The 18,063-nt window shown below is 36.8% G+C and overlaps 1 protein-coding gene across 16 annotated transcripts in view; it reads left to right on the forward strand.

Annotated features, from left to right (window-relative positions):
* ARFIP1 (ARF interacting protein 1) overlaps positions 1-18,063 on the forward strand; it is a 131,480-nt gene that overhangs the window by 6,191 nt on the left and 107,226 nt on the right. For 5 of the 16 annotated variants that reach the window (XM_072773661.1, XM_072773671.1, XM_072773660.1 and 2 more), the window contains exon 2: positions 8,263-8,342. The exons of 9 other annotated variants lie outside the window; for them this stretch is intronic. In XM_072773661.1, the coding sequence (XP_072629762.1) occupies positions 8,265-8,342 (78 nt within the window). In that variant the 5' untranslated portion in view covers positions 8,263-8,264. Of the gene's footprint in view, positions 1-8,262; positions 8,343-8,717; positions 8,756-10,930; positions 10,959-18,063 lie in introns of those variants that run through there. 2 more of the 16 variants (XM_072773659.1, XM_072773668.1) reach the window with 2 other exon arrangements.

Consider the following 18,063-nt stretch of genomic DNA (forward strand, 5'->3'; position numbering starts at 1 on the left):
ACTCTTCTCTCCTCCTCCCCAATCTTTCAATGGCCTCCTGTTGCTTCTCAGGTAAAAATAAAACCCCTTAACAATTGTTAACTCATCCTCATCCTCCAGCCTCATCTTTTACTGTGTTCTGCTTACCTCTCCACTACAACTATGCTGGCCACCTTTTTAGTCCTTTGTACTTGTCTTGCTCTTTGCCTTTACAGAACCTTTGCACATGCTTTTTTTCTCCGTGTCTGGATCACTTCTTTATATTTCACTTTTTGTTAGCTCCTACTTATACTTCACACTTCAGCAGAAGTTTTGTTTCCTGAGGGAATACTGTATAACCTCTCAGATTAGATACTCTAACTCCCAGGTCATACATTTACCACAGTTACAATTTACATTTTGTGTGTGACTATATGATTCTCTTTCTCTTCCATTGCCTTCAAACTCCATGAAGATAGGGGCCAAATCTTATTTTCTTTTTTGGCTCATCTTAAATCCCTATGACCTAGCCTTAGTACCTGATACCTAATTTTTTTTTTTTAAGATTTTATTTATTTATTCATGAGAAGACAGAGAGAGGGAGGGAGAGAGGCAGAGACACAGGAGAGGGAGAAGCAGGCTCCATGCAGGGAGCCTGACGTAGGACTGGATCCCTGGTCTCCAGGATCTGGCCCCAGACTGAAGGCGGCGCTAAACCGCTAAGCTACCGGGGCTGCCCCTAATACCTAAATATTGATTGAATTTCGAAGTAGATGTCAATTCATGAAGTTTTATAATACAGGATTTTGAATATGAATATTTATAAATATAGTAGTTAAAATAGTTAAATTGATAGTTATACTGTTCTGTAAGTGCATGAAAACATCATATATGATAACTTATATAATATAAAATATAGCACAGGACTCTTAGATTATATTATAATAGTTTTAGATTTATAGAATTATTTTAGAATAGTTTTAGATTTTTAGAATTATTGGAGGGCAGCCCTGGTGGCTCAGAGCTTTAGCATCGCCTTCAGTCCAGGGCGTGATTCCAGAGACCCGGGATTGAGTCCCACGTCAGGCTCCCTGCATGGAGCCTACTTCTCCCTCTGCCTGGGTCTCTGCCTCTCTCCCTCCCTCTCTGTGTCCCTATGAATAAATAAATAAAATCTTAAAAAAAAAAAAGAATTATTGCAGATAGTGTAGAGATTCCTGTATATCCCCTGCCAGTTTCTCCTATTATTAACATATGCATTAGTATGGTACATTTGTCACAACTCTTGAACTCTAGTATTCATACGTACTAATCTGTGTTCAAATTCCATCAGTTTTCTCCTAATGAACTTTTTCTGTTCTTGGATACCAAATTAGATTTAGTGTCATGTGCCATCTTGGTTTTGACTGGTTCTCAGACTTTGATTTTGATTCAGGTTGATAGTTTTGAGAATTACTGGTCGGGTACTTTGTAAACTTTCCCTTAATTGGGATTTATCTGATGCTGTTCTTAGGATTAGACTGGGTAATGTGTTTTGGGGAGGAAAACCCACAGAGGTAAAGGGACATATTCATCATCCATAAAGAGTGAATACTCAGAGTGCCTTACCACTGTTGCTGTTAACCTTGGTCACCTAGCTTGAGATAGGGTTTATCAGGTTTGTCCTCTATAAAGTTACTCTTCCCCCCATTTTTGCATATTGTACTTTCTAGAAGAAAGGCACTATTATATGAAGTACATGGTTAATAAGTAGTTGTATTCTCTATCTCCTTAATAGTGGAGTTTATGTGTGAATTTTTTGGAATTCTTCTGCAAGGGAAATTCATCTTCTTTTATTAACTGAGTCAATCATTTGTTTATTTTTTTAAAAAATATTTATTTATTCATGAGAGGCACAGAGAGAAAGAGGCAGAGACCCAGGCAGAGGGAGAAGCAGGGTCCATGCAGGGAGCCTGACATGGGACTCTTTCCTGGGGCTCCAGGATCACGCCCCGGGCCAAAGGCGGGCGCTAAACTGCTGAGCCACCCAGATGTCCCTAATTTGTTTATATAAATATTGACTCCTGGATATTTACTTTACACTTTGACTTATAATCCAGTACAACTTTTTTTTTTTCCCCCACACAGATTGCTTCAGCTTTGGCCATTGGGAGCTCTTTCAGTTGGTTTTTATATTCCTTTGACATATCCGCATCATTGTTAGGATTTTGTTGTTTTGTTTGGTTTGTTGTTGGTGGGGTTTGTTTTTGTTTTTGTTTCTATTTTAGCACATCTTTTACTTTCTGGCACTATAAGATGTTCCAGGCTCATCTGTATTTCCTGCCCCAGCCCTAGAATCAGCCATTTTTCCAAGGAGTGCTGGTTCCCTTTATTGGAGAATGGTATAAGAAATCAATGTCTGGGAACTGTGTGTGCTCATTCTTGTTGCCGTTGCTTCTAAAAAATATACACCAACTCATGTAATGCATATATTTATAAATATTTTATATGTAACAATCTGTATCTATGTTTAAGCTATATTCTTAGATTATTTACTCTGAACTTTTTTCCACTGAAAAATATTACCTGTGAACATTGAGGGGCTTATTTTATATAGTTTTGGAATTTAGGAACAGAATTAAAGTACTCCAATTCTTTTGGTTCTTGGTTGGCCTTACTGCTAATATTCTGGAACTCAACTAGTCATCTATGAAGAATGAGGCTGCAATACATTAAATAATTGAGATTTTATTTACACCCAGTTTTCTTTTCAGAGCTTAATTTACTTTTGAGAATTCTACCATTTTACTTCTCATTAGTTTCTCTGTAACACAATCTGAACGGGGAAAATAAGACTTTTAATTTTATTACTTGATTAAAAATTAGTAATGATGGTAGAGATGGGAATAGTTGAATATTGATTTTTTTTAAGTTTATTAATTTTTTTTAGTAATCTTTACACCCAGGATGGGGCTTGAACTCATGACCCCAATGAACAGTTGCATGCTCTTCCAAATAAGCCAGCCAGAAACCCCTGAATATTGATTTTTAAATTGTTTCCCATTATTACATGTAATTGAGAATTAACTATATTTTGTCAAAGCTTTCTGTTTTTTAATTATCTAGACTGATGTGTTTATCCTTTAGTGTTAGACTTCTAGTCTTTCACTCATTGGCATCATGAAAACTAAATGCAGTGTTTCTTTTCTGGTATCCACAAAATCTTTTGTTTCTACTTCCGGTATCCTGACAAATCTAGTACAGTACCTTCTGGCTTCTCTTTCTTGGTTCCTAGGAAGAATCTAAATGCATTTAAGTATTGTAGGGTATAGAATTCTCCCTAATTAAATTCCAGTTAAAGTTCTTATGTAATTTCCCTCTACATAGATCTAGTTTATTCAGTTTATGGAAATTAAAATGTGATTTTATTAGTTTATGGAAATTAAAATGTGATTTTAATAATAAAATAAAAAACCACCCCAAGCAGTTGGATGAATTATAAACTTTAGGTGATATTATTTATGCACTTTTTACAAATACTAATTAATAATTAACTTTATAGGTCATTTGTTCTTATACTCATTAGTTAATGAATACCTCTGGCTGATTTATAGAAGTAGAGCCCCAGAGATGACTTGAGGCATTTTTGGCCTGCAGTACAAGTTGGCATATGAGACCTGAGCATTAATGATAGTTTTGTAATAGTGATTTATCATTCTGTTTCGAAAAGTTTTATTTTATTTTATTTATTCATTTGAGAGAGAGAAAGGGTGCAAGGGGGGGCAGAGAAAGGGGGAGATAGAGGTTCCCCACTGAGCAGGGAGCCTGAAGACACAGGGCTCCATCCCGGGACCCTAGGATCATGACCGGAATGGAAGGCAGATGCTTAAACGACCAAATCACCCAGGGCCCCTTTTTTGAAAACAGTTTTTAAAGATAACTGAATTTATGTAAAGATCAAAAAACACACTACTGGGCACCTAGGTGGCTCAGTGGTTGAGCGTCTGCCTTTGGTTCAGGTCATGATCTTGAGGTCCTGGGATCGTGTCCCACATTGGGCTCGAGTCCCACGGGGAGCCTGCTTCTCCCTCTGCCTATGTCTCTGCCTCTCCGTGTCTCTCATGAATAAATACATCCATAAAAAAAAATACTACTTAAAAAGTACAAGTTACAAGTCATTAACTTTTTAAATCTTTTTGTTCCTGTGTATATTAGTTATGAAAGTTGCGAACAAACTTCGAAAAAAAATGTGAAGAAGGTCAGAGCATTTCAAGAATATGATTAAAACACAGATTTAGTACCTATCTTTGTAATTCTCAGAAATTTGATTTCCTGTTTCCCCTATATGCCTGGGGTTATTTGGCCTTTTCTTGAGCTGAATGATAATGATATATTTTCCTATTTGGTGCTGCTGATAAACACAAGGGAGCAGATAATAACTCCTATTTCTTAAGAAAGTAGAAGACAGCAAAAGTGAATTGCCTTAACTTTCTTCTGTTTTCCATTCCGCTCTACTATCTCCAGGGGTTCTTTCCTCCTCTCATTCTTCCCTCAGTGGAAGTGATTTCCTCCTTTTATCTGAGGGCAATTCTTCTGCCTTTATTCAGAATTTCTTCCTGTTTTTAAAAAACTTTAATTTTGATCTCATTTTAGACTTGCAAAAATAGTATAGTTTCTTTATATTCTTCATCTCACTTTCCTGAATGCTAGCATTTTACATGACTATAATTATCAAGAATAGGTAACTAACGTTGTAATATTACTAACTAAACTACAGACCTTATTAGACTTTAACCAAATTTTCTACTGCCCTTTTTTCTGTTCCAGGATCCTACCTAGGAAACATGACATTTTTAAAGAGTATGGATTATTTTGTGGAACATACATGTTTGTGTTAGTCCAATATTTTCTCATGATAGGACTGAGCTTATGCATTTTTGGCAAGTATATCAGAAAAACAAAGTAGTGTCCTTCTCAGAGCAGTGTTTCAAGGGAATTATGATGTTTTGTGATTACTTGGTTAAGTTAGATCTGTTGAGTTTCTTCACTATGAACTGTAAGTTCCTTCATTTTATTATCTTTCCCTTTTCAGTTCATAAGTACCTTGTGAGTGATACTTGGAAATTAAGTAAATCTTGTTTCTCCTCAAACTTTTGCCCTCTAATCTTTGCATCTATCAGTGGATCTTGTCTGCAACATTTATTACTGTGATATTTGCCATATAGTTATTCGGTTTCCCTCTTTTCTGTTTATTAATTGAAATTCTCTTGTATGAAGTATTGTCTCTTTATCCTTGTTTACTTATTTATTTGGCTATTTATTTATATCATTATGGGCTCCTTTGTTTTAATCTATGGATCTAAATCCAGTAATATTATTTATTTTGTTGCTCAGTTTATTCCAGAATTGGCCATTAGGGACTCCTTCAGGTTGGCTCCTGTGTTCTTTTGATAGACTCTCATGTTTTGTTTTATTTTGTTTTTTTAACTTCTTACTTTCTGACACCAGAAGTAGCTTCAGGCTCATCTTGTATTTTCCCTGCCCCAGCCTTAGAATCAACCACTTCTCCCAAAGAACTGGGGTTCCTTTATTGGAGAATGGTGTTTAGAGACCAAGATCCAAGCACCAGGTATACTCATTGTTGCTGGGTATCAGTCTCTCTAGGCCTTCTTATTGATTAAAGCCTGGAAACCTATAGCACACACTACACAAACATACATGCATGCTAACACACACATACATACATTAAAAACCATGAGTTTATACTTATAATTCCAATTCCAGTCCAACACCACAAGGTTCATTTTAGCATTTCTCTCTTTGTTTATAACTTTTCTCCAACAGTGAGAAACCTAGCTCTCAGTATCTATGTTCTTTTTACTTATTTGTTCAATTTTTTTTTTTTTAAGGGGAAGAGAGAGAAAGAGAGATTGGTGGGGAAAGAGAATCCTGAGTCTCAAGCAGGCCCCTTGCCCAGCAAAGAGCCCAACATGAGGCTCAATCTCACAACCCCAAGATGACAACCTGAGCCAAAATCAAGAGTCAGATGCTGAACCGACTAAGTCACCCAGACACTCCTTATTTGTTCAGTTCTAGTATACACATAATATCAGAATTATTAACCCATAGTCTTGTGAGAAACCAGATTACTCACTAGATTAACGGCATTTAAATATGATTGTTTTTGCCTTTAGCCGAAAGGTATCGAGTCAAGATACTCTTTCCTCCTTCCCTGGCTCCTCCCTTTCTCTTTACCCCTTACATCTTCCCTTCCCATAGTTATTCATTTATACTACTGTTAGGTTCATTTGGTTGGTGTGTTTATACTATTTTGAGTTCCCTTCAAATCCTGTTTGGTTTTAATTATTTTTTTAATGATGGGTATGTGAAATTATTACTATGGTCCTAAGAATGAGAATTATTTGCAAATATGTATTCAGAGAAGTGTCATTCCCTCCTTATCCCTGGTACTTATTTCCATTTCCTACTTTATTTCACTCCTTTCCTACTTAATCCCTGTAGGAAACCTATCTCCTTAGTGTTTGGTCTATCCTTGTATTTCTTTTGTTCTAATGAGCAGAAACGTGTACTTTAATATATCCCTTTGTTATTACATGAACTAAGAACAAAAGAGTTATATGAAGTATTTTTGGATTTTACTTTTTTCACTTAACAAAATGTCCTGAAAATCACTGCATATCGTAGAGATCTTCCTAATTTTTGTTTACAGTTGCATAGTACTCCACTCTTTGGATGTACCATAGTTTATTTGATCATTTTCCTATGTACAGGCATTTAGGATGTTTCCAACATTTTACATTTATGAAGAATAATGTTTATGTATTTTTGTATTGATGGAGGTATATTTGCAGGGTACATTCCTAGAAATGAGATTACTGGGTCCAACAATAAATCCATATATGATATTCTTAGGCATCACCAAAATTCCCTCCAGGATGTTTGTACCAATATGTATTCCTATCAGCAATATATGATAGTGTCTGTTTTACCTTACTTCCGCACTAACAATGTTTTTGTTATATTTTAAATATAATATTTTTTTTTGCCAGTCTTATAGGTGAGAAATGGTATCTTGGTGTTGTTTGTTTTAACTTGCACTTTGTCTAATTATGTATGAATTTGAACATTTTTATATTTTGGAGGGCAATTTTAATATTTTTTTGTGTGTATGTGAATTTTCTGTTCATGACTTTTTTCTGCTCTCAATCTGGTTTTTATATTTTTTTCTTTAAGGGTTCTTTATAGTAGTCTCCCTTTATCTGTGGGGAGTACATTCTAAAACCACCAGTGGATGCCTGAAACTGGATAGTACCAAACCCTATATATACTATGTTTTTTCCTACATGTACATACCTATGATAAAGTTTAATTTATAAATTAGGCTCATTAAGAGTTAACAACAATAATAAAGGAGAACAATTATAACACTATTCTGTAATAAAAGTTATGTGAATATGGTCTCTTTCTCTCTCTCTTAAAATATCTTATTATATGGTACTCACCTTTCTTCCTGTGGTGATGTAGATGATAAAATACCCATGTGATGAGATGAAGTTGTGATGAATTGTAAAATTGTTCTCTGCAGTGTATTTCAAAAGTAAAAATGTGTTTCTTTGCATTATAGTACCGAACATGGTGTCTTGTAATTATGTCTCCCTGACTAGATTCAGAGTACTCATAGAATGTGAATTAGGTTTTATTCTTCTTTCTCCTTAGTGCCTAGCAGAGTTCTTCATATATAGTTGGTATTCTCTAAATGGTGTTGAATAAGTTAGAAGCAAAAATAGCTCATTAAACTTTTTTTTCTAATTAAAATTTTATTTAATAAAATTTTGGTATAGTGTTTCACTTAGAATGAACAGTCATATCAAAGTTTCGAAGGAGCACTGGCCAGGGAAGTAGAAGAGGTCTGAGTTCTGGTCTAAAACTTTGTGTTTATGTAGGCCATGAATAATATTTTCGCTTCAGATATCTTTGGATATGAGTTTGATCTGTCAAATCAAGTTGACCCTTTGATCTTTTAATGCTATTTCATATCTAAAATGATTTTACAGAATTATTTCTTAGTCAATTGAGGTCTGTATTTTTACATTCTGCGTAAATACTTTTTTTGGATTTTTGCTTTTTTAGAATTGTTACCTGTTATAATTAGTAGATACTCATGTGATTGTAGATCACTTTGCAAAGCACATTCTGACTGCAAATAGATTAGTATGTTACAGAATATTTGTAAGAATATTGGTGAGATTATATAACTTTTTTAACTAAATTATTTAATATGTGCTTAACACATTTTACTTTTAGGTATGTCTGACTGCAGCAATGATACTACAACTCTTGGTGCATCTAAACCAGGCACAGAAGAAGTCAAGTCTAATTCTGAGGTGATTGGGTGGTATTTCTATGTATTTCTATGAAATCAGCCCACTTCAATCAAAGTTTTTTTTTTTTTTTTTTTTTTTTTTTTTTTTTTTTTTTTTTTTTTTTTTTTTTTTATTTATGATAGTCACACACAGAGAGAGAGAGAGAGAGAGAGAGAGAGGCAGAGACATAGGCAGAGGAAGAAGCAGGCTCCATGCACCGGGAGCCCGACGTGGGATTCGATCCCGGGTCTCCAGGATCGCGCCCTGGGCCAAAGGCAGGCGCCAAACCGCTGCGCCACCCAGGGATCCCCCAATCAAAGTTTTAGACTGCCAAACTGACTCAGTTGATCTAAACATGTGCCATTCTGAGTAAATTCTTTTATACACATAGACACAGGAAAGCAGTGAGAAGAGAGATTTCTTCATAATGGGAAGTAAGTTACTCTTTGCCTTTGGGCATCTGCAATTCTAAAATACATTTGTCACATAAAGATGGATGTAAAAGTTGGGGTCAAGCTATAGCTTTTAATTTAAACATGAAATGAGGTTTCTGTTGAAATAGTACAGTAATAGGTTCATATTTGAGCTTGTCACTCCCTATATACTGCATTTAGGTATGCATCAGAATCCAAGTGTAGAGTTTAAAAAAAAAACCTGAGTTCTGGACTTTGCTTTTGACTCACTAAATCTGAAGCTGCAGTGATAGGCACTGGACCACGTAGAGATTTGTTTTTTCCTTCCTTCTTCCCTTCCGCCCTCATTTCCTCCCTCCCTTCCTTCCTTCCTTTCCTTTCCTTCTTCCTTCTTTTTCTTTTTTTTTTTCCCCCGAAGTTCTGCAAGTGGTTCTAACCACTTCTTTGATGGTTCTATGAACCCCTAGTTCATTAAAGAGTAAGATATGAAAAAATTAATTTTCTATGAAATTCAAGTTTTCAGAGGCACCTGGATGGCTCAGTGGTTGAGCATCTGCTTTTGGCTCAGGTCATGATCCCAGGGTCCTGCGATTGAGTTCCCCATCAGGCTCCCTGCTGCAGCCTACTTCTGCCTATGTCTCTGCCTCTCTTTGTGTGTTTAATTTAAAATAAATTAAAATAAATAAATAAATTCAAGTTATCAGATGTTTTTGAATACCCAATACTAGTAAAACCTCTCATTTTTATAGTGCTTAATAATTTACAGAGTAGCACTTTCATATTGTTCCACTTTGAACCTTAGAACAATTTGGTATCATTCAGCAACTGTTATTTTCCCCATTATTTGTTGAACATACTTAACTTTTAGAGATAGTGACTGAGAGGAATTGGCAAGGCTGGAACACCACGTGGGGTCTTCTGACTCCTGCTGCAGTGTTTCTGAACCAGGTTGCCGTCAATATATATGCACAGTGCCAGCCAGGCGCAGTATTTCTTCGACTAAGCCAAGACCCTGTGAATCTGTGTGAAAGCTTTAATGTGGGATTTAGAGCTAGATAATTTAATTTTAGTCCAAAAGTCAAAGGTGAGTTCTGGTTGACAAAATATGTATTACCTGTAGAGGAGTCAGGATTCTTTGTGATTTAAAATATTTTGATTATTTGCTATTTGTCAAAGCACTGTTTTAATTATAGTTGTTCAGAGAAGCAGGGAATTATGTGTATTGTATTTATCTTTACTCATGGGTTTGTTTTTTTATGATCAGATTTCTGAATCTGTACTGTTGAAAGATGATCAGAGGAAGTTTGATGCATGTGTGCTACAGGAAGGATCAGCAGCCAAGGCAATTATAAGATTCATAATAAATGAAAGTATCGTGTTTGTGGTTTAGCACTGTGAGTTCTGGCTATGTGAATGTCACATAGATGCTAAACAAGAAATTTCTTTCTTTTTTTTTTTTTTTTTTTAAGATTTTATTTCTTTATTCTCAGGAGACACACAGAGAGGCAGAGACATAGGCAGAGGGAGAAGCAGGCTCCATGCAGGGAGCCCGACGTGGGACTCAATCCTGGGACTCCAGGATCACGCCCTGGGCCAAAGGCAGGCACTAAACCGCTGAGCCACCCAGGGATTCCCCCCTAAACAAGAAAGTTCTTGCTTAATAGAGAGTTAAACCTGAGGGGTGATGATTTTCAAGGAAACCACTGCCAAGTAATCATTGTGAAAATTTCTATGTATATTAACATTAAAATACATGTTAAGCATTCCCTGCATTTTTAGCCATACCCAGTGTGCAGTGTTCACAGGAAATATTGTAATTTGTCAAAAAAAAAAAAAAAAAAAAAACCCCAGCTGCATAGCTATAGTCTGAATTTATGTGCAAATTTAAAAGTACTGTGTGAGTTTATAGTTAACCAAAGTAAGATTTAGGGATATTTTGTGACTAAAATTTCCCATTTATGGTGTGCCTAGGTGGCATAGTCAGTTAAGCATCCAGCCTTGGTTTTATCTCAGATTGTGATCTTGGGGTTGTGAGATCAAGCCCTGCATCAGGCTCCATGCTAAGCATAGAGTCCACTTAGGACTCTTTCTCCCTCTGCCCCTCCCCCCTGCACACTCTCTCTTAAATAAATAAATAAATAAATCTTTAGAATTCTCAGTTCATTGGTATTCTAATTTAAATCTGTTCTTTTTCAGAATTCATGATGAAAACATTTTTGGGGAGGTGAGATTTGCTTACAAGAATTTTTCTTGAATACATCTCTGTATTATGGCCGTTAACTTCTTAAGTGTTCCATGTATCAGACTTTTCAGTAATTCAGACTAATCTTTGAGCTTGGTGCATCACTGGTGGCCAGTTTGGTGAATGAATTAATTCTCACTCTACTTAATATAAAGGATATATGGTTATTGGTTTCTTAGGAATAGAATATGAGGACATGGGTGATAGTTTTGATTTCTTTAAAAGCAAAACCAAACAACAGCAAGGAGCACCTGGGTGGCTCAATCAGTTTTGTGTCTGACTCTTGGTTTTGGCTTAGGTCATGATCTCACTGTTCTGGGATGGAGCCCCTCGTTGGGCTTCCCACTAAATATGGAACCTGCTTCAGATTCTTTCTCCCTCCCTCCTCTGCAGAGCTCTCCCCCCCTTACGGGTGTGCACATGCATGCTCTCAAATAAATAAAATCTTTAAAAACAAGCAAAGAAAAAACAAAGCAAAAACTCCAAGCCAAAAACACTGTTAACCCTGAACAAGAAGAGTTTGTTTAGGTTCTCTTGAGGTGAATTGCCTTGCTCATGATTACTCAGCTAGTTTATTGTAGTACCTAGGGTAGTTTTCTAACTCTTAACCAAATGATGTTTCTGTTAAAATATCCATCTCATCAGTGTCCACAAAAATGCTTTCTTCTTTTATGTGGTGTTTTTTTTTTTTTTTTTAATGACATCAGGTTTTTTTCTTTTTAAATTAAAAAAAAAGAAAGAAAACATGAGCGTGGCTTGCTTTGTACTCTAGTCCAGCCTTAATTAGAGCAAATGAAGATGAATTTTTTTCTTTGTGTTTTTAATATTCAAACTTTATACCTTGAAATTTGTTTAAACTGCTAATTCTGTATCTGTAGAAGAAATAATAGGTTAATAGGCACCATTCACAGATAGTCTATTAGGTGCTAGACACTGCACTGGGTTTTACCTATATATTATCTCATTTATTAGTATAATAACCCTGTTTGCATTTGAGATATTCTCCCTCATTTTACAGAGTAGGCAACAAAGACCTGAAAAGGCTAATATAGCTAATGAAAAACAGAGCTGTGATTTGAACCCAGATAAAAGTGGAAGATATAAATGAATTTAAGAAACTGGGATCCCTGGGTGGCGCAGCGGTTTAGCGCCTGCCTTTGGCCCAGGGCGCGATCCTGGAGACCCGGGATCGAATCCCACGTCGGGCTCCCGGTGCATGGAGCCTGCTTCTCCCTCTGCCTATGTCTCTGCCTCTCTCTCTCTCTCTCTCTGTGTGACTATCATAAATAAATTTAAAAAAAATAAAAAAAAATTAAAAAAAAAAAAGAAACTAAGTAGGAGGGCCACCTGGCTCAGCGGTTGAGCATCTACCTTCGGCCCAGAGCATGATTCTGGAGACCCGGGATCAAGTCCCCCATTGGGCTCCCTGCATGGAGCCTGCTTTTCCTTCTGCCTATGTCTCATGTAGGCCTCTAGAAAAAGGGCTTCTTTAATAAAGGATAATATTCAAATGGTCAGTAAGAATATGAAAATATGCTCAACGTCATTAGTCATTAGAGAAACACATATGGAAACCACAATGAGATACCATTATGCTTCCATCAGGATGGCTAAAATTAAAAGGTATGAGAATACTGGGACACTTGGGTGGCTCAGTGGTTAAAAGCATCTGCCTTCGGCTCAGGGTGTGATCCTAGAGTCCTGGGATGGAGTTCCACGTCAGGCTCCCTGCATGGAGCCTGCTTCTCCCTCTGCCTGTGTCTCTGCCTCTGCCTCTCTCTCTCTCTCTCTCTCTCTCTCCGTGTCTCATGAAAAAATAAAATCTTTAAAAAAAAAAAAAGAAAGAAAGAAAAAGTAGGAAAAATTATTTAAAAGTAGAAGCAAGGATATTGGGGAAAAAAGCAAATAAGGTATATTTTTAACAACAAAAAGAGAAAGAAAGAAAAGTAGATGTGTTAGGTATTTACTAGCATGTTCTAGGATTATTGCCTGAATTATTCTTTTCTGTCTGTCCTTCAATATAGTAACACTAATACTAATATAAATTCCTAATATCCAAAAAATATATACAAATATTCACTTTATTATTTTATGATCTTCTAAAAGAATGCAGACCCTGCATTTGAGATATAGGTTGATTAATAGAGGAAATTTTATTTTTTTAAAAAAGATTTTATTTATTTATTCATGAGAGACACAGAAATGCAGAGACATAGCAGAGGGAGCCTGATGAGGAACCCGGGATCACCACCTGAGCCAAAGGCAGATGCTCAACCACTGAGCCACCCAGGTACCCCAATAGAGGAAATTTTAAAATAAATAAAATGTAGAGTAATAATGTTTTTAGAGTGGTACAAATAAAAATTGTGGCAGTTCGGAGGAGTGTCAGCCAGGAATATCAGTGTAGGTGGCATTTTAAACTGAGTCTTAGAGTGTGAGTAGAATTTGAGCATATGAGTGATGATGGTCACTGATGGAGCAAAGGCATAGAGAAAGGAAATTGAGAGATGTGTATGAGAAAGTGTGAATAATTTTTTACTTAATAGGGTACCTGAAGAAGCATAATTAATTGGTGGAAAGAAGATAGTCCAAGTCATGGAAGGATTTTGAGTGTCCAGAGGAATTAACTTTTATGTTGTAAACATTGGGGAGGAAGACAGAGATGTTAAACATATATATAAAAGGGGTGCCTGGGTGGCTCAGTTGGTTAAACGTCTGCCTTCAGCTCAGGTCATGATCTCCATGTTGGGGCTCCCTGCTCAGCAGGGAGTCGTCTTCTCTCTCTCTCTCCCTCTGCCCCTCCCCCCTGCTCTCTCTCACTCTCGGTCTCAAAATCTTAAAAAAAAAAATGCATAAGTAATTTTATAATATAATGCAATCTTTACTGCTATAAAGCAGGATAAGAAAAAAAATAAAAAAAAATAAAAAAATAAAGCAGGATAAGAGGCTGAGGAGTAATGAAGGCTGCTGATTTGCATTGGTTGATCAAGGAAGGCCCTTCTTAGATGATGTTTTAGCAAAAACCTGAATGAGATGAGGGAGAGTCACGTGAAAATCTGGGAGTATGAACTTTCCAGAAAGAAGAAACAAGGGCAAAAATAAGATTGGTGTGTTTGAGGAACAGTGGTGAGGGCTCTGTGGCTACAGCTGAGTGTCAGTGAGGAAAGAGTGGAAGGAAATGTGGTTGTAGTGGTAGCTGGCAGATGAGATTGGCTTGATATAGAAATGAGATTAACAGGATGAGAAAGTTGGGGGAAGATTAGAAATGCAGTGTTCAGGTAGCACCTGGTTGAAAATATAAGACAGAATAGGTGTAAATACACCCAATTTAATATATTAAGCCACTTTTAAGGGAAACTTGAAACATAAAATAAAGGTTAACTAAGAAATGAATTCCCATATACTCATCATCCAGATTCAATAATGATCTATATTTTACCACATTTGTTTTAGCCATCTCTTTATAATAAGTTTTGAGAGTCATCTTCCTTTTAAAACCACGAAGTTGCCAAGATAGATAGAATAAAATAAAAAAGAACAAAGCTACAAACAATAACATTTGGATACAGTTTCAACTCTCCTGATATTCGTCTGTTTTAGAAAAGTGTAGTGAGAAAAAAAAAAAAAAAAGAGAAAAAAAAAAAAAGAAAAGTGTAGTGAGGATACCCATAGTGAAAAAGTCAGCAAGGGTAGCTGTGCTGGTATTAGTGTTGATGGACCTACTCCAATATTTGTCCTGTTGGAGCTGAGCTGAAACCAGTGTGCTATAATTATGACGTCTTTATGCAATATGGTATTTTCAGTTTTCCAAGCAATTTCGTATTTGATTTTTATGATATATAGGTTAATAATCTGATTTTATAAAAAGGAAATTGAAACTTAGGAAAAGGGATCCCTGGGTGGCGCAGTGGTTTGGTGCCTGCCTTTGGCCCAGGGCGCGATCCTGGAGACCCGGGATCGAATCCCACATCGGGCTCCCGGTGCATGGAGCCTGCTTCTCCCTCTGCCTGTGTCTCTGCCTCTCTCTCTCTCACTGTGTGCCTATCATAAATTTAAAAAAAAAAAAATTTGAAACTTAGGAAAATAAGGTGACTTTTATAAACTTATAAAAAGGGCAAAGCTGGTCCTTAAATCCATGTTTCCTGATATGTTGCTTAGTTCTCCTGAGACTTCATGGAGGAGGTTTATTCACCTAACACTTTTGCATCATGCAAACACTTTATAATAATACAGTAAGCATCTTTTAAAGGTTTTATTTTTACTAATGCAGAAGGAAATTTCAAAGACTGAATTATGAGTTTAATATAATTGCTTTCTCTTTTTGTAGGCAAACAAAAATGTAAATAATTTCATCTGACACAGAAGGCATTTGTGCTTTTTGGTATTGGAACAAAGTATGGTCTCTGTTAACATGCGTAGTCCACTAAACACTGTGACCTTCATTGTTTGAAACCATAACTAGAACAATTAGAGTTAAATATTTTTGGCTACTTTCTCTTCTTTTTTGACACTCTGTACTTTCTTTATTGCTCTTTAGTCTCAGATTGCCTGAAATTAACAATTTAGTCCTTTAAATTAGCAGAAAATGTAGCTACATGAAAGAACAATATACCTGCTGAGTATATGCAGCCAGTGAGCTGAGCTGTATATTTCACAGTTTGGTTGTTTTTTGTTTTTGTTTTTGTTTTTTAAGATTTTATTTACTTAAGAGAGGGAGAGCTAAGGAGATAAAAAGTGCATGAGTTGGGGGAGGTATAAAGGGAAAAAGAGAAAAGCAAACTCACTGAGTGGGGAGCCTGATGCTAGATTTTTTTTTTTTTTAAGATTTATTTATTTATTTATGATATACAGAGAGAGAGAGAGAGAGAGAGAGGCAGAGACACAGGAGGAGGGAGAAGCAGGCTCCATGCCGGGAGCCCGACGTGGGACTCGATCCCGGGACTCTAGGATCGCGCCCTGGGCCAAAGGCAGGCGCTAAACCGCTGAGCCACCCAGGGATCCCCCCGATACGAGATTTAATGCCAGAACCCTCAAATCATGACCTGAGCCGAAGGCAGACACTTAACTGACTGAGCCACCCAGGTGCCCTTTGCAGTACTTTTCAATGAATTTTCAAATAACTTTTATTAAATGGTAGATTTAGGAAAGAATTGGAAAAACTTCAAGTTTATTGTTATAGCACTTTATTTTTGCTTGCTCAATGGTAAACTGTAGTAAAGAACAATGTTTAAATGTGTGTGTTTTAGGAGATACAGTGCCTTGTATAGTTGCAGAAGTCTAAGGTTGTGACAAATTCTTTTACATCTCTTCTAGAAAATTTCTACCTTGTTTCTAAGCATTGTGGAAATTAGGTTTTACCGTTATAATGTAATAAATTTATAACAGCGAGAAATGTATTTCCAATATGCCTTCTCTCTCATTATTAAGATAGATTTTTGGTCTGGGTGAATTTTTGTTAATGTTGTATCTTTTATTTTCCATGAGATGTTCGCCTATAAATGCTGATTGTCATATGTAAAGTCTTTTTAAAGGTTAATGGCAAAGTATATTTTGATTTTTTTTTTTAATTTTTATTTATTTGTGATAGTCACAGAGAGAGAGAGAATGAGGCAGAGACACAGGCAGAGGGAGAAGCAGGCTCCATGCACCGGGAGCCCGAGGTGGGATTCGATCCCGGGTCTCCAGGATCGCGCCCTGGGCCAAAGGCAGGCGCCAAACCGCTGCGCCACTCAGGGATCCCGCAAAGTATATTTTGAATTAGAATTTGAAAGCATTAGTTGTGCCAGAAAAAAATTGCAGGAGCTTGCTTACTTGCTTTTTTTTTTTTTTTTTTTAAGATTTTATTTATTTGAGAGAAAGAGCATGAGTTGAGGGAAGGGCAGAGGGAGGAGCATGCTCCCTATTGAGCAGGGAGCCCAGCACAGGGCTGGATCCCAGCACCCCAGGATCATGAGCAGGGCCACCCAGGCTCCCCAGGAGCTTTTTTCTTTTAGCCTAGGTCTTCAGTAACTACAGAAAAGGCTATAGACTAGGAGTTGAATAGACAAGGAGGAGAGTTACTGTACATCCTGAAAGTGAAGGTGAAGTTAATAGATATTTGGTTGCCTAATTGGCCAAGTTGGAGAGAGAGGAGAGAATGGTATGAGAAGCAGCTGGAGGAATAGGTAGGGGCCAGACTTATGAGCCATGTTATAGCTCTTGTTATGTTGAAAAACTTTGCTGGGGTAATGGACAGTGTTAAGTAGCTTGCCAGAGGAGTGCATGGGGGCAGAATTACTCCCCCCACAATGCAGTTGGTCTCGTGCTTTGGAATGGGTTATCTCTATGACATTAAAGTCAATAAGTAGAAAGACTCATGGGATCCACTAGTGTAAGAAGCAGGTTATAGCATCAAGCTATTTACAGTCTTTCAACCTTGCCACTGTGACATATTTGGCTAGATGTTTTTTTTTTTTGTTGTGGGGCATTATACTGTGTATTGTAGGATGTCTGGTAACATCCCTGTCCTGTCCTTTCAGGATGCCAATAACACACTATGCCCACCATAAGAACCAGAAATGTCTTCAGACATTGATAAATGTTTGGGGGAGGGGGTGTGCAAGATCAGCCCTGGATGAGAACCATTGATAACATAATCATCAGGCTCATTGATAACACATATTTTCTGGCAGTTGATGCCATTTGCAATAACAGACTTAGTATCCTGAAGCTCCTGAGTCACACATGTCCTAGCTTAATTCTGCATTTGCCCACGTTGGGGAGTAGAAAGTTCTGGGATACAGCTGTCTCTAGCACTCTGGGGTTAACAGAGTGGTATAATGGGAGGCTGATGCTTCATTCTCAGTTGTTGGAAATGAGAGTCAGATAAAGACAATACTACTATTTAAATGTGCACAATGATGTGGAAATAGAAGAAACAACAATAAGTTGTCAACATTAAGAAAGCAAAATTTGACTCAAATATCTGAATGCACATATATTGGTTGGTATGGCCCAGTGATATATTTCAGTCACCTTTGGAAAAGCAATATAATGTAGAGGTTAAAAATGGGGTCTCTGAAGCCAGACTGCCAGATTTGAATCCTAG

The sequence above is a fragment of the Canis lupus genome, chromosome 13 (genome assembly GCF_048164855.1).
Source record: "Canis lupus baileyi chromosome 13, mCanLup2.hap1, whole genome shotgun sequence".
In the NCBI taxonomy this organism is placed as follows: Eukaryota; Metazoa; Chordata; class Mammalia; order Carnivora; family Canidae; genus Canis; species Canis lupus.